This window comes from Cherax quadricarinatus, unplaced genomic scaffold (genome assembly GCF_038502225.1).
Source record: "Cherax quadricarinatus isolate ZL_2023a unplaced genomic scaffold, ASM3850222v1 Contig2776, whole genome shotgun sequence".
NCBI classification, from domain to species: domain Eukaryota; kingdom Metazoa; phylum Arthropoda; class Malacostraca; order Decapoda; family Parastacidae; genus Cherax; species Cherax quadricarinatus.
In genome coordinates, this window is record NW_027197802.1 from 14116 (window position 1) to 40887 (window position 26772).

Below are 26772 nucleotides of genomic sequence, written 5' to 3' on the forward strand. Positions count from 1 at the left end.
CAAGTCCGGCCTGCCGGTTTCCCTGAATCCCTTCATAAATGTTACTTTGCTCACACTCCAACAGCACGTCAAGTATTAAAAACCATTTGTCTCCATTCACTCCTATCAAACACGCTCACGCATGCCTGCTGGAAGTCCAAGCCCCTCGCACACAAAACCTCCTTTACCCCCTCCCTCCAACCCTTCCTAGGCCGACCCCTACCCCGCCTTCCTTCCACTACAGACTGATACACTCTTGAAGTCATTCTGTTTCGCTCCATTCTCTCTCTCTCTCTCTCTCTCTCTCTCTCTCTCTCTCTATATATATATATATATATATATATATATATATATATATATATATATATATATATATATATATATATATATATATATATATATAAATATATATATATATATATATACATATATATGTGTGTTCTAGGTCTACCTATCAGGCCCCAGCCTGGTGGGAGAGGCAGTGTGTTCTAGGCTGCCCTACCAGGCCCCAACCTGGCAGGAGAGGCATTGTGTTCTAGGTTGCCCTACCAGACCCCATCCTGGGGGAGAGGCAGTATGTTTTAGGTTTCCCTACCAGGCCCCAGCCTGGGAGGAGAGGCAGTATGTTGTAGATTCGCGACCTAGCTGCCAGGGAGTGTGGACGTGCCTCATACCTCTCTGCTGACAGTCTAGCAAGCTATCCAGTGACGTCATGGTATTCAGCGTGAGGAGGCGGGTGAATACCGTTGGTATACAGCTTGTTCGGGGGGCGATTACGCCTGAGAATGAACAAGTTTTGCTACCTAAGATTATCCGTGACACTTATGGTATTGCGGACAAGGATTTGTACGGTGTGGCATTAAATGGCGCATACCGGATATTTGTAAAACTACTCTACGAGCCAGTGTACGAGCAGCTGGTTGAGCAATTCCAAGATCTCTGCGTAGATGTGTCCCCTGACGTGCATGTGCGTATGGTGGATGTCTCTCGACAATATACGTGGGTGAAACTGCGCAATGTGCCCTTCGAGGCCGATGCAACGGATCTCCGCAGTGTTTTCAGAAGATACGGAGTGATACACATGGCTAAACAAGGCATGCGGGTGGCTGGGGCGTATGTTGGTCTCCCAGACGGTTCGTTTACCCTTAAGATGTCTCTACGCCAGGCCATACCATCGTATGTGTACCTTGATGACTTCCGCACACAGGTCATGGTGTCTTATGCTGGTCAACGACGGACGTGTCGCCTCTGCGGTGAATATGATCATATGGCAGCAGAGTGTGGGCAGCGCGGGCAGGCCAGAAGGCCAGCCGGTGGCTCAACGAATGACGATGGGCAGGAGGCTCCCATACATGGACGAAAAGGAGATGGTGGCCACGGTCGGCTTTGGAGTGAGGAGATTGAGGAGCCAGTGGTGGTGTCGAATCTGGAGCTGTCGTCTCTCGAGTCACCTGCATCGCCGGTGGTACAGCAGGCTTCCGGGGAAGACCAGGTGACGGTGGAAGTGGAGGACTTGGATGCGACAATAGCGTCTGTTTTGCATACCATGTTCTCATCTACGGATGTGGTCTCCCCGGCTGTGACGACGGCCAGTCCGGAGATCGTGTCTGTGGCGGTCGAGCAGCAGCAGGAGGAGGTTGTTGGTGCTGGTGGGGCTGGCGGGGACGTGGTGACCCCTCGTCAGAAGGCAGAGACGAAGGTGGTGGTGGAGGTACATCGTGTGGACGATCCGGTCACAAACATGGAGGAGGACGCTGGGACGAGGAAGAGGGCTGCAGCATTGTCGGACTCTGACGACGTCCTGACGCCGGCTCAACGAACAGGGAAGAAAGCATCGGTAGATGGGGAGGGGCGGTGTGCTAGTGGAGGTGAGCAGCGACAGCTGGTGGTGCCAGGTGGCACGGGTGTCGTGCGTGGAGAGCATGGCAAACGTGGCCCCCAGGGCCCAAGTGGGCATGCAAAAGTACAAGTGGGGCAGCGAGGGAGGAAACCTTAGCCAGGTGTGAGGGGGGGTTTAGACAGGGGCGGGAATAGTCGTGGAAGGTGTGATGAGGTCTGCTGCTTGATGGCAGCGACGGTTAATGGCGTGTGTGTCTGGGGGCACCAGATAGCGTGCTCCTTGAGAGAGGGGCATGTGCCCAGTGTTAGGATGAAAGTGGCTTGATATGTGCTGTTCAGATGTGTCTGCAAATTGTGGAATGTGAGTAGTGTTAGGTTCTGGTTAGAGGTGTTGCTGCCTGCGCCTGTGTGCGCCTAAGGTACGCTGGTGCGGTTGAGGTGGCGTATGCTGCTGCTGTGTGTATGAATCTTGGACTATATGTTGTATGATAGTGGGTGGGGTCTGTATGGTGGAGGTTTGAGGAGCATTCTTATGTTCTATGTCAAGTATTAGGTATGTATTTTATACCTATGCATACACAATGTATAAAAACACTGGTAGTGTTACTTGTGCAGGACCTGCTGTTATGAGGCCTCTTGTATGCACAAGGACAGACCCTTTGTAATTACTTGAGGATATTTGTGAAATGGGTGTATATACATGTACTGTATCAATGTGTTACGATGTTGCATTCTTTTTCTTTACTGTATAATTTGTATGTTTGGTTGTGAATAGGTTTGGGTGGGACATGCAAGGGGGGGCATGCAAGGGGGGGGGGTTGAGGCTTCAAACACGTGTGTGTTGGTGATAATTTTTAGGGTAGGTGTCTTTCCTGTAGTGAAATACTTATGTGTGTTTTTTTTTTTTTATATTTTATTTAGAACAATACAATACAAGAGATAGATAAAGACAAAAACAGGTCTTACACAGAATAAATCATTAACAACCACACAAACATGAACTTGAGATAACACAAATATCCCTCCTCACCCATACATGAAAACCCCTACACCTATGATAACCAATAAACGACTAATTCCAATTGCATTGTTATATGATTAACAAAACACACCATAATATGCATATATTGTCACTTTGTAAATTATAAAGTAGGACACCTTATACGTTAAATACAATTAACGTAATGTATTGAGAATAAGGTAAAAACAATATGTTCATCAAACACAGAATATATTAATAAACAAGGATCCAACACACTGACACCTCTACAAGCATCTAAAAACATGCATATGAATAACATACATAGAACAATGTCCCACTGCAAAATCAAACACATATATTGAGTATACTCGTCACAAACCATGAATACACATCATACGCCCAAGTTCATACACATTCACCCGCTACATACCAGGAGGCGACCCCGTTTCCACCCCTGACAGCCCATCAACATAACACATTGTACCATCCCTACCCTGCCCCACCCACCTAATTTACAAATTTAATAAAACCTCTAATGTAAGGTCTCTATATCCCTCAGAGAAATCCCGCTCCCACCTCCTCCCATAAAGTTCTCTATTACGGCACAACGTTTTATAAAACGTAACAGCCAATACCCTCCTCTTCACCTCACTTACCCCTTTCCCCCTCATTCCCCACATAATGTAGACATAATCTACCATAATGTACCCCACAGCCCTAATAATACTTTCATCCATACCCCCCACATCAAGACTCAATGCCCGCAGAACAGAGAAGTATTGACCACTTATCTTATGCAACACCCTGCTCAACCAACCCCTGACGCTCCCCAACCCCTCACAAAAATACACTACATGGAATGCAGAATCCTCCCCGCCACATATTCCACATACCCCCCCCCCCCCTCAACCACCCGTCTAGCTCGTAAGACCACTCCCGATGGTAAAATCCCATGCAAAAACCGATACATCACCTCACGTCCACGGGGTTGTAACCTTAACCTACCAAACCTTCTCCATATACATCCCCAGTCATACATGGGGAAAATCCCCTCCACCGGAGCCACAACCCTTTCCGCCGACATCCTACACAGCCTACTTATTTTTACCTTACCCAGATCCCTAACCATCACCACTGCCCTCAAAATAGTTTCACACTCCCTCAACTCCGTCCCAGAAAACATGCGTTTCAATTTATTGTGTACCTTAACCAACCCCCCCCCACTCACACCCTCCCTCATCACCTCCCTTTTAATGAAGATACATTTGACCCTCCTCTTTAAGTTCATTAAACCCAACCCCCCCTGACGCACAGGTAACATTACTACATCCCTTCTAAGCCAATCACAACCTGAACCCCACAAAAATTTAAAAACCCCTCTAAGTATAGTTGCAATTGCCGTCCCCGTTAAAGGGAACACGGCAGCCACATGCCAAACCTTGCTATACAATAAAACGTTAATTACAATGGCACGCTGCACAAGGGTCAAATGATAAGGCCGCAATGCTCCCAATCGACCCAGTATCCTTTCTACCAACCTGACCGAATTATTAACACGTGCAACCTCAAGATCATCTGCATAGATTAGACCACAAATTTTTAATGACATCACCCGCTTCTTTACGACTGCACTACCCCACTCGACCCTCTCCCCCCAAGTTCCTAACCCCATAACCATGGACTTCTCCGAATTTACCCTCATACCAGTTGCACATGCAAACGTGTCGACCACTCCATCTAAGGCGTTTATGGACATCCCCTCTCTAACCAATACAGTGGTATCATCTACATACCCTATGAGAACAGGCCAAACGCCCCCAGTACCCCCCCAACCCCTTCACTAACGCCCATATGGCGCTCCACCATTCTATAAAAGGGGTCCTGTATGCATGCAAATAAAAGCTGTGACATAGGACACCCCTGTCTAAGACCTCTGCCCATTACAATCCTCCCCCCTAATCTTCCATTAATCTGTACTCTCACCATTGCCCCTCTATATAACGCCTCTACCCATCCCACTATTTCTTCCCCATAGCCCTGTTTCCTAAGGATAGCTCTCAACGCCTCTCGCTCCACCCTATCATAAGCTCCTTGCCAGTCTAGTGCACCCCACCCCCCCCCCCCTTCCCCCCCTTTTTCTTCCACGAAATCCCTTAAAAGACCATGTCCCACCCCCATAGACCTACCTGGCAACCCAAACTGGGTTTCCGATACAACCCTCCCTACAACACACTTGATCCTATTTCCTAAAATTTTTGCAAATAACTTATAATCCGCGCATAACAACGATATTGTTCTATAGTCCCTGAGCGAACGCTGTTCCTTACCCTTCGGTACCAAAACAACTACAGCTGTTGCCTGTCTTTCACCCAACCTTCCCCTTACCTTCATCAAGTTCAGTAACCTCACCAAAAAACCTTTTATTAACTCCCAATGCTGTTGATAAAACTCCGCCGGCAGTCCATCGATTCCCGGTGCTTTGCCCTTTCGCATGGCACTCAAAGCTCTCCATATTTCCCCCTCAGTTATGTCCCCCCCCAAAGCTTCCCTATCACTGTGTCCTAACCTACATGGCACACTTCCACACACCCTCTCTAAATCCCCTAATCCTACCCCTTCCTCCCGCCAATACTTTTCGTACCACTTATCCGCAAACAACCCCATCCCATCCGTAGTGTGGATAACCTGACCCGCCCTATACCCTCCCACCGACTCAAGAACCTCCAAACATGGAATAGCTGTTGCCTGCTGACGTTGTTTTTGTCTGCGCAACACACACGAAGACGGCCTATCTCCCCATAACACCTCCTCCACCCCCGCCATTACTCTCACCGCTTGGAACCGCTCGTCCTGAATTTCCCGCAACCGCTCTTTAAGTATCATAATGTTGTCCATCGGATAGACACCCTCTACTGTCCCTTTTACATAACAACCCCGTAACCTGTCCTCCAAATAATTAATCAACCCAAATTTTAAAGAATTAATCCTTTTCCCCTCCCTCACATAATAATGCCGAATCCGGTCCTTAGCCACACCATCCCACCACGTCACCACGTCCTCCACACCTTGTACCTCCTCAGTTAATCTCTCCCACAGCTCCGTAAAACCCCCCAACCCCTCCTCATCTTCCAACAGACTCGTATTTAATTTCCAATATCCCCTAGAGATACAAGCTAGAGAATCCCACTCTACTTCTGCGACAACCGCCCTATGATCTGAAAAAGCTAGTTCAATAGTACGGACAGACTTTGACAATACCTTATGAGATATATACAACCTGTCTAACCTAGCTGCGTAACCTCGCCTCACGAAAGTATGCTCCACCTCCCACGCTCCCCCACCTACCACATCCCTCAACTGAACGTCCACCAAAAGATTGCGTAATGCTGTCAACATATGCCCCGCCCCTCGTGGTTCCACATCCGCTCTCCTGATCACACAATTCCAGTCCCCACCTACGATGGCCACTTCAGGTAAACCACGGAAAGCAAAAACTAGATCATCACACACAAAATCCCTCTTTACTTTCATATCATTTTCAGCTGGTGCATACACACTTACAAAGGTTACCCTCTGCCCCATCCACCACCCATCCACACGCAACACCCTCCCCCCCCCCACCCCCTTCACGTCTTTGCAACACAAACGGGCTCGCCTCCTTTATCAATAAACCCACACCACCTTTCAAACGTGCCGATGGCAGAGTCAACACCGTATACCCTTCCACCTCGAGCACTCTACCCTCCCTGAAATTATGCTCCTGTAGAAAGACTACGTCCACTCTGTATCGACGTAAGAGCATACGAAAGCATTCCCTCTTCACACCAGTACACAGTCCATTCACATTCACAGTCATGCACTTAAGGCCTTTCTAAAGCTTCCAACCCTTTCTCCTCTCACCCTTCCCAGGGCCTCTTGCCCCAGGGTCAACATGTGGTTTGTCACCATCCACCCCCCCCCCCCCTTTTCGATGCCTCTTATCCTGGCTGTCACGAGAATATACATCCTTCCTCCCAGACCTCTGCGCGGGCGTCAGGACATCATCTGAGTCTGACGCAGCCGCCCTCTTCCTCGTGACACTCTCTACCGCCATACTGTCTTCCGAAGATTCCTCACAGTGAACATCAACCTCTACTGTGACCTGTCGCACAGAGCTCGGTGACTCCTCTCTGTGCCTGCAGTTGTCCTCCTTCCTTCTCGTGCCTGTCCCGCCACACTCTCCTTTCAACTCAGGCACCATTTCACGGACCAAGCCATTATCCTCGCCCGAAGAAGGTAAAGTTTTCAATACCTCGTCGAGCTCCTCCTCCAGCTCTTGCACCTCCTGCTGAATTAGCACTTCCTCCCCCGTCACCGGCAAAGTGGCCATTTTTGGCTCCACACAACTCGTGCCTCGCCCATCATGCACCACAAGAGACTCTTCTACAATTTCACTCCACAGACGGCCATCTCGGACGGACATCCACACCTGTAACTGGTGCTCCACCTGTTTGCGCTGTCGCCCTCCACTGCCTCCCACACGTCGCCGCCATATGGTCATACTCCCCACACAACCTGCATGTCCGTCGCTGCCCAGCATACGCCACTAGAATTTGGGTCCTAAACTCCGGCATCACGACGTATGACGGGATCGGGTGCCTCAGTGTCATTTTGAGGGAGAATGTACCCTCCGGACGTCCCATGTACGCACCTGCCGCCCACTTGCCTTGGGTTGCCAGATGCACGGTACCATAAGCTGCAAACACCTTCCGTAAGTCCTCCTCGTCAGCCTCGAAGGGGACATTTCGCAACTTCACCCACGTATAGTGGCGAGAGACGTCTATGAGTCGCACTTTGACAGCTGGAGTTACATCAATACTCACATGCTCAAATTTCGTCACTAACGACTCGTACACAGCCGTCGAATTTAACTTGACGAATAGACGATAGGCCCCATTCAGGGCCACACCATAAACCTCATCATCCTGCACTCCGTACGTTTCCCTGATGATTGCCGGAAGTAACACCTGCGCCGTAGAGGGGGAAATCGCCCCACGAAGCACCTCAACGCCGACAGTGTTCACCCTACGTCGGATACTCAGCGCCATATTGTTGCTATGAGAGCTCTCCTGACAAACACCAGAGGGGTGCTGTGCACAACCTCACTCCACCGCAGTCAGGCAGCTAATGGGTTTAATCGATCGGTCATCCTGTTGTCTCAGAGTGGGGATCCACTTAGAGCTGGAGGACCTGAAAATCCCCAGAATTTCCTAAACTGTTGTGGTGTAGGATCACTCTTTGAAGTCGAGGAGGTGGAGTGGGACTGTGAGGGAAAAGTAGGCGTAAGTGGGGTTAAGGTTGTTCAGGCAACCAGGAACCATTAGAATTATTATTATAATCAAAAAAGAGTTACGTACGTCGCGTGCACCCCCCCCCCCCTCTGGCGGGCTGGGGCAAAACTAGTTCCTGGTGTCCGATTTGTTAAAGTTTCTACTCCTGGTAATATTGACCTTACCTGGTGTGGGTTGAAGTTTGGAGAGTCACTTCACCTCCACTCTTCTCCTAATCAGGTAGGGTGATCTACCAGGAGTATTACTGTTTGTTCTTTTCTTTTGTTTGCTGGTTACCAGTAATGATTTTGGCATTTATCATTCTTTTCCATTCTTAAATGTTATATTATCATGACTATGGGTAACCAGTTTATTTTTTCTTATTACCAGCTCTGTTCCTGGCGTGGTCTTCCAGGATAGACGCCAGATAAAGGAGCAAGACATTTGTTAATGAGACTTATTAACATTATTGGACTACTACTGGCCCTTACCTATTCTACTTGTGGTGCTCCATCCAAGTGGTAGGAGATTCCAAAACATCGGACTATCACCATCCGCCCAGGATAACCTACATCAATAATATCAGAAGATCTATCCAGGGCCATACCTACTCCTGCCCAACTACAAGAACTGAAGGCCATTTTTTTTATTATATTTAAATTTTAAATAAAATCCTCAAAAATCATTATTCTTATTTTTCCTAGTCATTTCTTTATTTATTTTTCCATTAGTTTCTTTTGTTCAGATGGAAGGCGTTCCACTGACAGCAGTGTGTTCTAGGTTGCTCTACCAGGCCCCAGCCTTGGGGAGAGGCAGTGTGTTCTAGGTTTCCCTACCAGGCCCCAGCCTGGCAGGAGAGGCAGTGCGTTCTAGGTTGCCCTAACAGGCCCCAGCCTGTTAGGAGAGGCAGTGTGTTCTACGTTACCCTACAAGACCCCAGCCTGGCGGGAGAGGCAGTGTGTTCTATGTTGCCACACCAGGCCACAGCCTGGTGGGAGAGGCAGTGTTCTAGGTTGCCCTACCAGGCACCAGCTTGGTGGGAGAGGCAGTGTGTTCTAGGTTGCCCTACCAGGCACCAGCTTGGTGGGAGAGGCAGTGTGTTCTAGTTTGCCCTGCTAGGTCCCAGCCTGGGGGGAGAGGCAATGTGTTACAGGTTGCCCTACCAGGCCCCAGCCTGGTGTGAGAGGCAGTGTGTTCTAGGTTGCCCTACCAGGCCCCAGCTTGGTGGGAGAGGCAGTGTGTTCTAGTTTGCCCTGCCAGGTCCCAGCCTGGGGGGAGAGGCAGTGTGTTACAGGTTGCCATACCAGGCCCCAGCCTGGCAGGAAAGGCAGTGTTGTATGTTGCCCTACGAGGCCCCAGCCTGGGGTGAGAGGCAGTTAGTTCTAGGTTGCCCTACCAGGCCCCAGCTTGGTGGGAGAGGCAGTGTGTTCTAGTTTGCCCTGCCAGGTCCCAGCCTGGGGGGAGAGGCAGTGTGTTACAGGTTGCCATACCAGGCCCCAGCCTGGCAGGAAAGGCAGTGTGTTGTATGTTGCCCTACGAGGCCCCAGCCTGGGGTGAGAGGCAGTTAGTTCTAGGTTGCCACACCAGGCCACAGCCTGGTGGGAGAGGCAGTGTTCTAGGTTGCCCTACGAGGCCCCAGCTTGGTGGGAGAGGCAGTGTGTTCTAGGTCGCACTACCAGGCCCCAGCCTCGTGGAGAGGCAGTGTGTTCTAGGTTTCCCTACCAATCCCAAGCCTGGTGGTAGAGGCATTGTTTTCTAGGTTGCTCTACCAGGTCCCAGCCTGGCAGGAGAGGCAGTGTATTCTAAGTCGCCCTACCAGACCCCGGCCTGATCGGAGAGGCATTGTGTTCTAGGTCTCCCTACCAGGCCCCAGTCTTGCGGGAGAGGCAGTAAGTTCTAGGTTGCCCTACCAGGACCCAGCCTGGGGGAGAGGTAGTGTGTTCTAGGTTGCTCTACAAGGCCCCAGCCTGGGGGGAGAGGCAGTGTGTTCTAGGTTGAACTACTAGGCCCCAGCCTGGGGGAGAGGCAGTGTGTTCTAGGTTGCCCTACCAGGCCCCAGCCTGGGGGGAGAGGCAGTGTGTTCTAGGTTGCCCTACCAGGCCCCAGCCTGGGGGGAGAGGCAGTGTGTTCTAGGTTGCCCTACCAGGCCCCAGCCTGGGGGAGAGGTAGTGTTCTAGGTTGCTCTACAAGGCCCCAGCCTGGGGGGAGTAGCAGTGTGTTCTAGGTTTCCCTACCAGGCCCCAGCCTGGGGGGAGAGGCAGTGTGTTCTAGGTTGAACTACTAGGCCCCAGCCTAGGGGAGAGGCAGTGTGTTCTAGATTGCCCTACCAGGCCCCAGCCTGGGTGGAGAGAGGAGAGACTTCTTGCTTGTAGGCTGTCTGGTGGGTGAGCGAGGATAACCCAGGTTGTGGTTGGGTGAACTGAAGATAGGTCTAAGGGGCCTTTTTTTCGTTTCACCTCCTTTTATTTTTTACCTGATTTCTTTTATTTTTGGTGTACGTTTAGAAGTTCATACGTAAATTAATATGACAGTTTCAGTATGATTGGCTAACAAACAACAGAGAAAAAAAAATATTTACTGATTTTTACATGTGTCAGCATGACATGACAAGTTGGCACTCCGAGTGGCACTTCCGACAATCCCAACTGTTGGAATACGTTTAACACGGCTTTTTGGTGTATCCATTTCATCTAATATATCTTTTTATCATGGTAAAAAAATACATCTCGTAGACTTTTTTGACATTCACCAAAACATCTGCCTTTTACAACCACAAAATAATTATTTATTATTATTAAAGATTCGCCGGTATTCTCCCGGCCCAGGCCTTTTCCAAGTGGTGGCCCGGCCTTGGCTCCCTCTCTAGGGAGTGTCTGAGACCTAAGTCTCCCACGGGAGGAGGCACAAGTACCTCCTCATCTTTGGGACCAACTGTCCCCAGGCCTAGCCACAAGCTAGGCCTCTCTGGTCTGCCATCCCCGCCCCAAGGGAGCTAATGGGAATGACAGTCTTATGAGCTAAAGGCTCGGGCTCAGGTACCTACCCTACCCTAGAAGGGTTAGGCATGGTATCGATCCCACAAAATAAAAAATATTTGAGATATTCCAAAAAACGCAACTTTAAAATGTCAAACTCACTAAGTTTTATATTGTCTCTGAAAATCATTTCAATACAATTATTAATAATGGCGCAGTGACAAGCAATAAACCAAAATCTTATTTTCGAGATATTCGGGTAAACGCGCAGACTAGCTAATTACCTTAAAAAATAAAAAAAAAATCACGATAATCGTGCTACTTTGGGCTTTTTTATGCAATATAAGTGATTTGTTATTGTTTCCCATATACATTAGTCTGTTTTCTGTAGTGCTACCAGATGTAACATAGAAAACCTATCTCTTATAGTGATGATCTAATGTAATCCTTTTCATCAAGGTCAGCCACCACCTCCAGGTATAATATACAAATAATATTATTTTGGCTGGCTTTCTTATGTGTTAATCCAAGTTATCTTATGTATACTATCATTATTAAGTAAATGATAATAATAGCGTCAATATAAGAAATCTTTTGAGTGGTGATCAGACTGATGTCATCGGCAAATGGTTATTACACCATCATGCAAGCTCCTCCCACCTCTGATATAAGCTCCTCCCACCTCTGATATAAGCTCCTCCCACCTCTGATATAAGCTCCTCCCACCTCTGATATAAGCTCCCACCTCTGATATAAGTTCCTCCCACCTCTGATATAAGCTCCTCCCACCTCTGATATAAGCTCCTCCCACCTCTGATATAAGCTCCTCCCACCACTGATATAAGCTCCTCCCACCACTGATATAAGTACCTCCCACCTCTGATATAAGCTCCTCCCACCTCTGATATAAGCTCCTCCCACCTCTGATATAAGCTCCTCCCACCTCTGATATAAGCTCCTCCCACCACTGATATAAGTACCTCCCACCTCTGATATAAGCTCCTCCCACCTCTGATATAAGCTCCTCCCACCTCTGATATAAGCTCCTCCCACCTCTGATATAAGCTCCTCCCACCTCTGATATAAGCTCCTCCCACCACTGATATAAGTACCTCCCACCTCTGATAAAAGCTCCACCCGCCTCTGATATAAGTTCCTCCCACCTCTGATATAAGTTCCTCCCACCTCTGATATAAGTTCCTCCCACCTCTGATATAAGCTCCTCCCACCTCTGATATAAGCTCCTCCCACCTCTGATATAAGTTCCTCCCACCTCTGATATAAGTTCCTCCCACCTCTGATATAAGTTCCTCCCACCTCTGATATAAGCTCCTCCCACCTCTGATATAAGCTCCACCCGCCTCTGATATAAGCTCCTCCCACCTCTGATATAAGTTCCTCCCACCTCTGATATAAGTTCCTCCCACCTCTGATATAAGTTCCTCCCACCTCTGATATAAGCTCCTCCCACCTCTTATATAAGCTCCTCCTGTGGAAAATACTGTATGTATTTTCCGGAAATGCAGTATTTTATATGTAAATTAGTGTAATATTCTATAGGCAATAAAAATTGTTATAAAATAATGGGAAGCCTGCGCCTGCGCAAACGAGAAATTTTTCATGCTCTAGAGGATAAAATTGGGCTGACACCTCTCGAATAGGAGGCGAAATTGTTGGATGAGTATTCCTGCATAACTTGAGATAACAGGCGACTGGACAAGACAGCTCCAGGAACCTTTTTTTTTTATTATCACACTGGCCGATTCCCACCAAGGCAGGGTGGCCCGAAAAAGAAAAACTTTCACCATCATTCACTCCATCACTGTCTTGCCAGAAGGGTGCTTTACACTACAGTTTTTAAACTGCAACATTAACACCCCTCCTTCAGAGTGCAGGCACTGTACTTCCCATCTCCAGGACTCAAGTCCGGCCTGCCGGTTTCCCTGAACCCCTTCATAAATGTTACTTTGCTCACACTCCAACAGCACGTCAAGTATTAAAAACCATTCGTCTCCATTCACTCCTATCAAACACGCTCACGCACGCCTGCTGGAAGTCCAAGCCCCTCGCACACAAAACCTCCTTTACCCCCTCCCTCCAACCTTTCCTAGGCCGACCCCTACCCCGCCTTCCTTCCACTACAGACTGATACACTCTTGAAGTCATTCTGTTTCGCTCCATTCTCTCTACATGTCCGAACCACCTCAACAACCCTTCCTCAGCCCTCTGGACAACAGTTTTGGTAATCCCGCACCTCCTCCTAACTTCCAAACTACGAATTCTCTGCATTATATTCACACCACACATTGCCCTCAGACATGACATCTCCACTGCCTCCAGCCTTCTCCTCGCTGCAACATTCATCACCCATGCTTCACACCCATATAAGAGTGTTGGTAAAACTATACTCTCATACATTCCCCTCTTTGCCTCCAAGGACAAAGTTCTTTGTCTCCACAGACTCCTAAGTGCACCACTCACCCTTTTCCCCTCATCAATTCTATGATTCACCTCATCCTTCATAGACCCATCCGCTGACACGTCCACTCCCAAATATCTGAATACATTCACCTCCTCCATACTCTCTCCCTCCAATCTGATATCCAATCTTTCATCACCTAATATTTTTGTTATCCTCATAACCTTACTCTTTCCTGTATTCACTTTTAATTTTCTTCTTTTGCACACCCTACCAAATTCATCCACCAATCTCTGCAACTTCTCTTCAGAATCTCCCAAGAGCACAGTGTCATCAGCAAAGAGCAACTGTGACAACTCCCACTTTATGTGTGATTCTTTATCTTTTAACTCCACGCCTCTTGTCAAGACCCTCGCATTTACTTCTCTTACAACCCCATCTATAAATATATTAAACAACCACGGTGACATCACACATCCTTGTCTAAGGCCTACTTTTACTGGGAAATAATTTCCCTCTTTCCTATGTACTCTAACTTGAGCCTCACTATCCTCGTAAAAACTCTTCACTGCTTTCAGTAACCTACCTCCTACACCATACACCTGCAACATCTGCCACATTGCCCCCCTATCCACCCTGTCATACGCCTTTTCCAAATCCATAAATGCCACAAAGACCTCTTTAGCCTTATCTAAATACTGTTCACTTATATGTTTCACTGTAAACACCTGGTCCACACACCCCCTACCTTTCCTAAAGCCTCCTTGTTCATCTGCTATCCTATTCTCAGTCTTACTTTTAATTCTTTCAATAATAACTCTACCATACACTTTACCAGGTATACTCAACAGACTTATCCCCCTATAATTTTTGCACTCTCTTTTGTCCCCTTTGCCTTTATACAAAGGAACTATGCATGCTCTCTGCCAATCCCTAGGTACCTTACCCTCTTCCATACATTTATTAAATAATTGCACCAACCACTCCAAAACTATATCCCCACCTGCTTTTAACATTTCTATCTTTATCCCATCAATCCCGGCTGCCTTACCCCCTTTCATTTTACCTACTGCCTCACGAACTTCCCCCACACTCACAACTGGCTCTTCCTCACTCCTACAAGATGTTATTCCTCCTTGCCCTATACACGAAATCACAGCTTCCCTATCTTCATCAACATTTAACAATTCCTCAAAATATTCCCTCCATCTTCCCAATACCTCTAACTCTCCATTTAATAACTCTCCTCTCCTATTTTTAACTGACAAATCCATTTGTTCTCTAGGCTTCCTTAACTTGTTAATCTCACTCCAAAACTTTTTCTTATTTTCAACAAAATTTGTTGATAACATCTCACCCACTCTCTCATTTGCTCTCTTTTTACATTGCTTCACCACTCTCTTAACCTCTCTCTTTTTCTCCATATACTCTTCCCTCCTTGCATCACTTCTACTTTGTAAAAACTTCTCATATGCTAACTTTTTCTCCCTTACTACTCTCTTTACATCATCATTCCACCAATCGCTCCTCTTCCCTCCCGCACCCACTTTCCTGTAACCACAAACTTCTGCTGAACACTCTAACACTACATTTTTAAACCTACCCCATACCTCTTCGACCCCATTGCCTATGCTCTCATTAGCCCATCTATCCTCCAATAGCTGTTTATATCTTTCCCTAACTGCCTCCTCTTTTAGTTTATAAACCTTCACCTCTCTCTTCCCTGATGCTTCTATTCTCCTTGTATCCCATCTACCTTTTACTCTCAGTGTAGCTACAACTAGAAAGTGATCTGATATATCTGTGGCCCCTCTATAAACATGTACATCCTGAAGTCTACTCAACAGTCTTTTATCTACCAATACATAATCCAACAAACTACTGTCATTTCGCCCTACATCATATCTTGTATACTTATTTATCCTCTTTTTCTTAAAATATGTATTACCTATAACTAAACCCCTTTCTATACAAAGTTCAATCAAAGGGCTCCCATTATCATTTACACCTGGCACCCCAAACTTACCTACCACACCCTCTCTAAAAGTTTCTCCTACTTTAGCATTCAGGTCCCCTACCACAATTACTCTCTCACTTGGTTCAAAGGCTCCTATACATTCACTTAACATCTCCCAAAATCTCTCTCTCTCCTCTGCATTCCTCTCTTCTCCAGGTGCATACACGCTTATTATGACCCACTTCTCGCATCCAACCTTTACTTTAATCCACATAATTCTTGCATTTACACATTCATATTCTCTTTTCTCCTTCCATAACTGATCATTCAACATTACTGCTACCCCTTCCTTTGCTCTAACTCTCTCAGATACTCCAGATTTAATCCCATTTATTTCCCCCCACCGAAACTCCCCTACCCCCTTCAGCTTTGTTTCGCTTAGGGCCAGGACATCCAACTTCTTTTCATTCATAACATCAGCAATCATCTGTTTCTTGTCATCTGCACTACATCCACGCACATTCAAGCATCCCAGTTTTATAAAGTTTTTCTTCTTCTCTTTTTTAGTAAATGTCTACAGGAGAAGGGGTTACTAGCCCATTGCTCCCGGCATTTTAGTCGCCTCATACGACACGCATGGCTTACGGAGGAAAGATTCTTTTCCACTTCCCCATGGACAATAGAAGAAATAAAGAAGAACAAGAGCTATGTAGAAAAAGGAGAAAAACCTAGATGTATGTATATATATATATGCATGTGCGTGTCTGTGAAGTGTGACCAAAGTGTAAGTTGGAGTAGCAAGATATCCCTGTTATCTAGCGTGTTTATGAGACAGAAAAAGACAAACTTATATATTTACAAACTTATATATTTACCAGAATTCTTGTCGATGCATCTTTTATTTATAATTAATAGGTCTAGAGCAACTTGTGGATAAGACAGTTGTAGATATCGAAGGGGGACATTTTTGCGACCTAGGTGTCCCAAATTCCTACTTGTCTATGTAACTTTGATAAATAATAATTATCTTTGTTATCATTTACTGTTATGTACATAATGAGTTACATTCAGATAAATGAAATTTTCCACACCTCCCACCTCTGACATAAGCTCCTCCCACCTCTGATATAAGCTCCTCCCACCTCTGACATAAGCTCCTCCCACCTCTGATATAAGTTCCTCCCACCTCTGATATAAGTTCCTCCCACCTTTGATATAAGTTCCTCCCACCTTTGATATAAGTTCCTCCCACCTCTGATATAAGTTCCTCCCACCTCTGATATAAGCTCCTCCCACCTCTGATATAAGTTCCTCCCACCTCTGATATAAGCTCCTCCCACCTCTGATATAAGCTCCTCCCACCTTATGCACATATTTACCTGGCGGGTCTTCACCTGACATGTTTCAAGTAGCTATAATTTGCTTTAGAAACATCGTATTATGATGGGGTTTTTCACCAAAATGTTCTCAGATACTTACACTATTTTTCTGTAAACAAAGCACAAAATCATATGTTTTAGCATAATTATTTTGACCGCATCAGAAATTGACAAGATGGCCACTATGTCCAGTTTACATGGTCCGGACGACCATGTCAACTGACTGAATGAAACTGTCTGTCTGTCTGTCTCTCTCTCTCTCTCACTCTCTCTCTCTCTCTCTCTCTCTCTCTCTCTCTCTCTCTCTCTCTCTCTCTCTCTCTCTCTCTCTCTCTCTCGTAAAAACAGGACACTGGTGTGGGCACTAGAATGAAATGCCAAACACATATACATGGAGGGGGGAAGGAAGGGTGTTAATGTTGCAGTTTTATAACTGTAGTGTAAAGCACCCCTCTGGCATGACAGTGATGGAGTGAATGATGATGAAAGTCTTTCTTTTTTGGACCACCCTGCCTTGGTGGGAATCGGTCTTTGTGTTAATAATAATAATAATAATAAAAACATGCATGGAAAAAACTTCCTAACGGGGAGAGAAGAAATCAAAAGGACAATGTATTAGAAACATCGTGTGGCAAAACAAGAAGCCTCAGAGGGCCTAAGTGAGCCTCAGAGGACCTCAGTGAGCCTCAGAGGACCTCAGTGAGCCTCAGAGGACCTCAGTGAGCCTCAGAGGACCTCAGTGAGCCTCAGAGGACCTCAGTGAGCCTCAGAGGGCCGCCTCAGTGAGCATTAGAGGGCCTCACTGAGCTTCAGCGAACCTCAGTGAGCCTCAGAGTACCTCAGTGAGCCTTAGAGGGCCTCAGTGAGCCTCAGAGTGCCTGCCTCACAGTACACAGGAACTCTTGAAGGTGGAAACTTGCCATCCTACAACTGGTCCACAGATACTGCAACACGTCAGGAGACATCGCTGCTGCTGACCTATGTAACAAGGTACTGTCTAGTCTGGGAATATTGAGGACACCAATATTTTCATTCTTACTTGTTTCAGTAATTCTACCTCAGAACTCCAGTGGTTAAATCCGTTCTGGTCTCATGAAGAACCATCCTCCTTCCCCCTCAAGATGTGTGATAATTTGTCTGGACTGCCTCTATGTGAGTTGTCTACCCTGGCAAGCTCTGATGACACCGAGCCCCGAGGCTGATACCTCAGCCTCACAAGTGGCTTATAGGACAGATTTCCATAAATGACTGATGTTGCAAGAAATCTCGCCTGCATGCACGAATGAAAGACTAACTTACTTGGTGTTGGAGAATATATCCCGGTCTTCAACCTCCATAAGCTTTAGCCCCTCTTGACTTCCCCTCAGAAGCACATGCAACCGGGAGCCTTAATTCCAGCAATATTCAGTCGGTATTAGTGACCTGCCAGCGCCTCAGAAATTCCTGTTTCCAAGGGGTGAGTATCCGCTAGTATAACTATGCAGGAAGTGACACTAGCTTCTAAGCTTAACAACGAGGAGACGCCGGAACGTATCGATCATTGGCCGTCCAGCTGCACAAAGACCCACAGTTCAACTCACTTGCAAATTCCCCCGAGAAACTGGCCAGAATACTGAGAAAGAAAGGGAGGTCTCCTTTTATTGTATGGGCCTGATGGAGGAGGTCATCTACGGTACTTCGAGGTGCCTCCACCATATTTCCCAAGGGTCTAGTATGTGTAGACACGTGGGGCGTCACCCTGATGTTACGGCGGTGTGCCTCGTTAGGAGTTTCGACAAAGAAGAAGACACTGCAGTCTCAAAACCACGTGCCTTGGCATTCAACCTTAGGCTGCCAGTTCTCCCTAGCTAACATAACATAGGGTCTTACCATATTACCGGCCTATTACTACCTATGTTAAAGTCTTAGGTCTACATTATTATTATCTACAGTTGCCTCAATAGTCCTAATATTAGTTCACTAACAGTATAAACTAGCTACTTCTTCCTTGAAGGGTAAATCTATCAATTAAAGTGTACCTTCCAACCTCCTTCGCCAGCCCTGGTGTATATGTGTGTTTAGGGTGGGTGTAAGGGCCACCCAACCCAGCCATTCCATCTGCGACCTGTTGGGACTTCGTACGACGTATCTGTCCTGTGGAACTTAGGACCGAATAAGTTTCTACAAGATGCTCAACCAATCCTTCCTGATGTTTTTTTTTTCAATATTTTGAACAGTATACATGTCAGAGCCTCGTGTTTGCCCCCAGTTATATACTGGGATCACATTTGCAGCATTCCAAGTATTCAGTAGGTTTCCAGTCTCCAGGAACATGTTTTAGATCATTAAATTAGGTTCTCATAGTTCTTCCTCTCCTTCCTTCAACATCTAGGGTGATATCCCGTCAGGTTCTGGGTTTTTTATTGTTTCTTAATTTTAGGTAATATCATTAACTTTTTTTTAATGCATGTATTCTACCCAATATATGCTGCTTACTTGTTTCATTAAAACATTGTGACACCATCCTTCATTCCTCAGTAAATATCTTTTGCTTAATTCCTCACATACTTATCTATCATTATAATGTTTGTACCTCTAACCTCTTCACTCAACTTTCTTATATGACTGTACAGTAGTTTCGGTACTTATTTGGCACATTTAGCTATGTCATTCTCAAACTGACGATCAGCTTTTCTTATTGTGTGTGCTCACCTAACTTTACTCACCTAATTGAGGTTCCAGTGGTCGAGACTCAGCTCCAGGCCCCGCCTCTTTACTCACCACTACTAGGTCCTCTCTCTCTCTGCTTCCTGAGCATTGTCATACCTCGTCTTAAAGCTATGTATGGTTCATGCCTCCACTACATCATTGCTAGGCTATTCCACTTCCTGACGACTATATGACTGAAGAAATACTTCCTAACATCCCTGTGACTAGTCTGAGTCTTCAGCTTCCAATTGTGGCCCATTGTTTTTGTGTCCCCTCTATGGAACTTCTGTCTCTGTCCACCTTATTTATTCCACACAGTATTTTGCTTGTTGTTATTATGTCTCCCCTGACCCTCCTGTCCTCCAGTGTCGTCAGTCTGATTTCCCCCAACCTTTCTTAGTATGACATTCCCCTAAGCTCTGGAACTAGCCTTGTTGCAAACCTTTACACTTTCTCTAATTTCTTTACTTGCTTGACCAGGTGTGGGTTCCAAACTGGTGCTGCATAAACCATACCCCCGGCCGGGATTGAACCCGCGGTCTAAAAGTCTCAAAACTCCAGTGAAGGGACTTGAGCTAGAGTTCGTCACGGCCACGCTAGCTGGAGATTCGTCTGTAAAAACTTGCATTTGTGGTCACAGAGGTGCCTGTGCTAACTTTCCTATGGTGTAGAAATATACCTAGTTGGATGAATCTTATTGTGGCTAGCTGGTCTAGTGGCTAGCGCGACGGGCTGGAGTTTTGAGACTCTATGACCGCAGGTTCAATCCCGGCCGGGGGTATGGTTTATTTGCAATCGTGTCATTACGATTTCTTAAGTCGTGGTGCTGCATACTCCAGTATGGGCCTGACGTACACAGTGTTATGTGTCTTGAAGGATTACTTACTAAGGTATCGGAATGCTATTCTCAGGTTTGCCAGGCTCGTATGCTGCAGCAGTTATCTGGTTGATGTGTGCCTCCAGAGACTTGCTCGGTGTTATGGTCACACCAAGATCTTTCTCCTTGAGTGAGGTTTGCAATCTTCGTCCACCTAGCCTATACTCTGAAGTCTTCTTTGCCCTACCCCAGTCTTCATGACTTTGCATTTGGCAGGGTTGAATTCTAGAAGCCAGTTGTTGGGCCACGTGTCCAGTCTGTCCAGGATTCTTTGTATTCCTGCCTGATCCTCATCTGATTTAATTCTTCTCATTAACTTCACATCATCTGTAAACAGGGACACTTCAGAGTCTTTTCCTTCCATCATGTCATTCACATATACCAAAAATAGGACTGACTCCTGTTGCCTCTCTGTCAGGTATTCTCTGATTCATTGCAATGCCCTTCCTGTTATATGCACCTGATCCTTTAGCTTCTGCACTAATCTCTTGTGAGGAACTGTGTCGAAGGCCTTTCTGCAGTCCAAGAAAATTCATCAACCCACCCCTCTCTCTCGTGTTTTACTTCTGTTACTTTGTCATGAAACTCCAGAAGGTTTGTGACACAGGATTTTCCTTCCTTGAATCCGTGCTGGTTGTCGTTTATAATCTTATTCCAATCCAGGTGCTCCACCACTCTCTTTCTGATAATCTTCTCCATGATTTAGTATACTATACACATCAAAGACACTGGTCTGTAGTTTAGTTCCTCGTTTCTGTCTCCTTTCTTAAAAATGGGGACTACATTTGCCGTCTTCAATACCTCAGGAAGTTGCCCAGTTTCAAGGGATGTATTGATGATTATGGTTAGTGGCACGCACAGCATCTCTGCTCCTTCTCAAAGAACCCACAGGAAGATGCTGTCCGGTCCCATCGCCTTTGAGGTATCAAAGTCACTTAGCAGCTTCTGCACCTTCTCCTCAATTGTTTGTATGTCATCCAACACTTGTTGGTATATTCCCAGTCGGTGTTCCCCCTCTGTGCTGTCTTCCTGGAGCCCTTCCTGTCTGTACTGTAAATACTTCCTTAAATCTCATGTTGAGCTCCTCGCATACCTCATGATCGTTTCTTGTGGGTTACCACCTTCTTTCCTCAGCCTGATCACCTGGTCTTTGGTTGTTGTCTTGATGTGGCTATACAGCAGTTTCGGGTCAGACTTGACTTTCGATGCTTCGTTATTTTCATACTGTCGCTGGGCCTCCCTCCTTACCTGTGCATAGTCGTTTGACTAATCTCCTTATTTTCCTGTTCTTTGCCTACTGTACTTTTTCCATTTTCAAGTGCACTTAATTTTTGCCTCCTTACACCGTCAGGTAAACCAGGGGCTCGTTCTGGTCTTCCTATTATTTCTGTTGCCCTTGGGAACAACCCTTTCCTATTCCTCCTCGCATTTTGTTTTTTCGTATTCCATCACTTCGTTTACTGACTTTCCTACAAGTTCTCTGTCCCACAGACCCTCCTGCAAGAAGTTTCTCAAACCTATGTAGTCCTCCCATTCATCTCCTGTTACCCTCTCCAATTGTAACTCTACTATGTATTCAAAGCACAGAACCACGTGGTCACTAGCTCCTAGGGGCCTCTCATATGTGATGTCCTCAATGCCTGAACTGCTCAGGGTAAACACAAGGTCCAGTCTTGCTGGTTCATCCTCCCCTCTCTCTCTCCAGGTACTAGTGTCAGGGATACATGTGTGTCCATAATGCTAGTGATGGTTGAAGCTCCAGGTACTGGTGTCAGGGATACATGTGTGTCCATAATGCTAGTGATGGTTGAAGCTCCAGGTACTGGTGTCAGTGATACATGTGTGTCCATAATGCTAGTGATGGTTGAAGCTCCAGGTACTGGTGTCAGGGATACATGTGTGTCCGTAATGCTAGTGATGGTTGAAGCTCCAGGTAATGGTGTCAGGGATACATGTGTGTCCATAATGCTAGTGATGGTTGAAGCTCCAGGTACTGGTGTCAGGGATACATGTGTGTCCGTAATGCTAGTGATGGTTGAAGCTCCAGGTACTGGTGTCAGGGATACATGTGTGTCCGTAATGCTAGTGATGGTTGAAGCTCCAGGTAATGGTGTCAGGGATACATGTGTGTCCGTAATGCTAGTGATGGTTGAAGCTCCAGGTACTGGTGTCAGGGATACATGTGTGTTCATAATGCTAGTGATGGTTGAAGCTCCAGGTACTGGTGACAGGGATACATGTGAGTGTGATGCTGGTGATGACTCACATTCCAGGTTCTGACATATGACAATACAGTTGAAGACTATAGGTCCACTTAGTAATGTGGGGATACATATGTGTCAGCAATGCTGATGATGACTGCAGTTCCATGTATTGGTGTAGGGATACATGTATCAGTAATGTTTATGATGGCTAAAGTATCATGTACCAGTGAAAGAATACAAGTGTGTCAGTAATACTTGTGATAATTGAAGCTCCAGGTTCTGCTGTGGAAATTCATCAAAAGACAAATAAAATTCCTTGAAGTATAATAAAAACTAAAAATAACAACAAAATTTATTGTATTAAGAGATGATACTGTCAAGTAAAGTCAGGCACTGTAACAGAGACCAGGTTACTAGAAAATATTGATACTGTCAAGTAAAGTCAGGCACTGTAACAAAGACCAGTTTACTAGAAAATATTGATACTGTCAAGTAAAGTCGGGCACTGTAACAGAGACCAGGTTTCTAGAAGATATTGATACTGTCAAGTAAAGTTAGGTACTGTAACAGAGCCCAGGTTACTAGAAGATATTGATACTGTCAAGTAAAGTCAGGCACTGTAACAGAGCCCAGGTTACTAGAAGATATTGATACTGTCAAGTAAAGTCAGGCACTGTAACAGAGACCAGGTTACTAGAAAATATTGATACTGTCAAGTAAAGTCAGGCACTGTAACAAAGACCAGTTTACTAGAAAATATTGATACTGTCAAGTAAAGTCGGGCACTGTAACAAAGACCAGGTTACTAGAAAATATTGATACTGTCAAGTTAGTACTGTAACAGAGCCCAGGTTACTACAAGATATTGATACTGTCAAGTAAAGTAAAGTACTCTAACAGAGCCCAGGTTACTACAAGATATGGGTACTGTCAAGTAAAGTTAAGTACTGTAACAGAGCCCAGGATACTACATTGCTAACTTTACTGTCAAGTAAAGTTAGGTACTGTAACAGAGACCATGGTAGTACAAGATATTGATGCTGTTAAGTAAAGTTAGTACTGTAACAGAGCCCAGGTTACTACAAGATATTGATACTGTCAAGTAAAGTTACTACTGTAACAGAGCCCAGGTTACTACAAGATATTGATACTGTCAAGTAAAGTTACTACTGCAACAGAGCCCAGGTTACTACAAGATATTGATACTGTCAAGTAAAGTTAGGTACTGTAACAGAGCCCAGGTTACTACAGTACTAACTTTACTGTCAAGTAAAGTTAGGTACTGTAACAGAGACCAGGGTACTACAAGATATTGATACTGTCAAGTAAAGTTAGGTACTGTAACAGAGACCAGGTTACTACAAGATATTGGTACTGTCATGTAATGTTAGGTACTGTAACAGAGACCAGGGTAATATAAGATATTCATACTGTCAAGTAAAGTTAGTACTGTAACAGAGACCAGGTTACTACAAGATATTGACATTGTCAAGTAAAGTTTGTACTGTAACATAGACCAAGTTACTACAAGATATTGCTACTGTCAAGCAAAGTTAGCTACTGTAACAGAGCCTGGGTTACTACAAGATACTGATACTGTCAAGTAAAGTTAGTACTGTAACAGAGACCAGGTTACTACAAGATATTGACACTGTCAAGTAAAGTTAGTACTGTAACATAGACCAAGTTACTACAAGATATTGCTACTGTAAAGTAAAGTTAGGTACTGTTCCCATGTTACTACAAGTGATACTGCCAAGTAAAGTTAGGTACTATAACAGAGCCCAGGTTACTACAAGATATTGCTACTGTCAAGTAAAGTTAGGTACTGTAACAGAGACCAGGTTACAACAAGACATTGACATTGTCAAGTAAAGTTAGATTCTGTAACAGAGCCCAGGTTACTACAAGATACTGATGCTGTCAGGTAAGTTAGGTGCTGTAGCAGAGCCCAGGTTACTACAAGATATTGGTACTGTCAAGTAAAGTTAGTACTGTAACATAGACCAAGTTACTACAAGATATTGATACTGTCAAGTAAAGTTAGGTACTGTAACAGAGCCCAGGTTACTACAAGATACTGATACTGTCAAGTAAAGTTAGGTACTGTAACAGAGCCCAGGTTACTACAAGATACTGATACTGTCAAGTAAAGTTAGGTACTGTAACAGAGCCCAGGTTACTACAAGATACTGATACTGTCAAGTAAAGTTAGGTACTGTAACAGAGCCCAGGTTACTACAAGATACTGATACTGTCAAGTAAAGTTAGGTACTGTAACAGAGCCCAGGTTACTACAAGATACTGATACTGTCAAGTAAAGTTAGGTACTGTAACAGAGCCCAGGTTACTACAAGATACTGATACTGTCAAGTAAAGTTAGGTACTGTAACAGAGCCCAGGTTACTACAAGATACTGATACTGTCAAGTAAAGTTAGGTACTGTAACAGAGCCCAGGTTACTACAAGATACTGATACTGTCAAGTAAAGTTAGGTACTGTAACAGAGCCCAGGTTACTACAAGATACTGATACTGTCAAGTAAAGTTAGGTACTGTAACAGAGCCCAGGTTACTACAAGATACTGATACTGTCAACTAAAGTTAGGTACTGTAACAGAGCCCAGGTAAATACAAGATACTGATACTGTCAAGTAAACTTAGGTACTATAACAGAGCCCAGGTTACTACAAGATACTGATACTGTCAACTAAAGTTAGGTACTGTAACAGAGCCCAGGTTACTACAAGATACTGATACTGTCAAGTAAAGTTAGGTACTGTAACAGAGCCCAGGTTACTACAAGATACTGATACTGTCAAGTAAAGTTAGGTACTGTAACAGAGCCCAGGTTACTACAAGATACTGATACTGTCAAGTAAAGTTAGGTACTGTAACAGAGCCCAGGTTACTACAAGATACTGATACTGTCAAGTAAAGTTAGGTACTGTAACAGAGCCCAGGTTACTACAAGATACTGATACTGTCAAGTAAAGTTAGGTACTGTAACAGAGCCCAGGTTACTACAAGATACTGATACTGTCAACTAAAGTTAGGTACTGTAACAGAGCCCAGGTTACTACAAGATACTGATACTGTCAAGTAAAGTTAGGTACTGTAACAGAGCCCAGGTTACTACAAGATACTGATACTGTCAAGTAAAGTTAGGTACTGTAACAGAGCCCAGGTTACTACAAGATACTGATACTGTCAAGTAAAGTTAGGTACTGTAACAGAGCCCAGGTTACTACAAGATACTGATACTGTCAAGTAAAGTTAGGTACTGTAACAGAGCCCAGGTTACTACAAGATATTGATACTGTCAAGTAAAGTTAGGTACTGTAACAGAGCCCAGGTTACTACAAGATACTGATACTGTCAAGTAAAGTTAGGTACTGTAACAGAGCCCAGGTTACTACAAGATACTGATACTGTCAAGTAAAGTTAGGTACTGTAACAGAGCCCAGGTTACTACAAGATACTGATACTGTCAAGTAAAGTTAGGTACTGTAGCAGAGCCCAGGTTACTACAAGATACTGATACTGTCAAGTAAAGTTAGGTACTGTAACAGAGCCCAGGTTACTACAAGATACTGATACTGTCAAGTAAAGTTAGGTACTGTAACAGAGCCCAGGTTACTACAAGATACTGATACTGTCAAGTAAAGTTAGGTACTGTAACAGACTTATACTGTCCAGGTTAGGTACTACAAGATACTGATACTGTCAAGTAAAGTTAGGTACTGTAACAGAGACCAGGTTACTACAAGATACTGATACTGTCAAGTAAAGTTAGGTACTGTAACAGAGCCCAGGTTACTACAAGATACTGATACTGTCAAGTAAAGTTAGGTACTGTAACAGAGCCCAGGTTACTACAAGATACTGATACTGTCAAGTAAAGTTAGGTACTGTAACAGAGCCCAGGTTACTACAAGATACTGATACTGTCAAGTAAAGTTAGGTTCTGTAACAGAGCCCAGGTTACTACAAGATACTGATACAAGATACTGATACTGTCAAGTAAAGTTAGGTACTGTAACAGAGACCAGGTTACTACAAGATACTGATACTGTCAAGTAAAGTTAGGTACTGTAACAGAGCCCAGGTTACTACAAGATACTGATACTGTCAAGTAAAGTTAGGTACTGTAACAGAGCCCAGG

At 45.2% G+C, this 26772-nt stretch overlaps 1 protein-coding gene across 1 annotated transcript; it reads left to right on the forward strand.

Moving 5' to 3' along the window:
- The first annotated feature begins 691 nt into the window (after nt 1–691).
- Nucleotides 692–2314, forward strand: LOC138851914 (uncharacterized). Its single transcript, XM_070081449.1, has 2 exons — nt 692–1991; nt 2108–2314. Exon 1 carries the CDS (start codon nt 692–694, stop codon nt 1973–1975), a length of 1284 nt encoding a protein of 427 aa, XP_069937550.1. The 3' UTR covers nt 1976–1991; nt 2108–2314.
- The last annotated feature ends 24458 nt before the right edge of the window (nt 2315–26772 follow it).

Excerpts from the sequence above, each read along its gene's own strand:
- LOC138851914 (XM_070081449.1), top strand. The coding sequence starts at position 692 with ATGGTATTCAGCGTGAGGAGGCGGGTGAATACCGTTGGTATACAGCTT.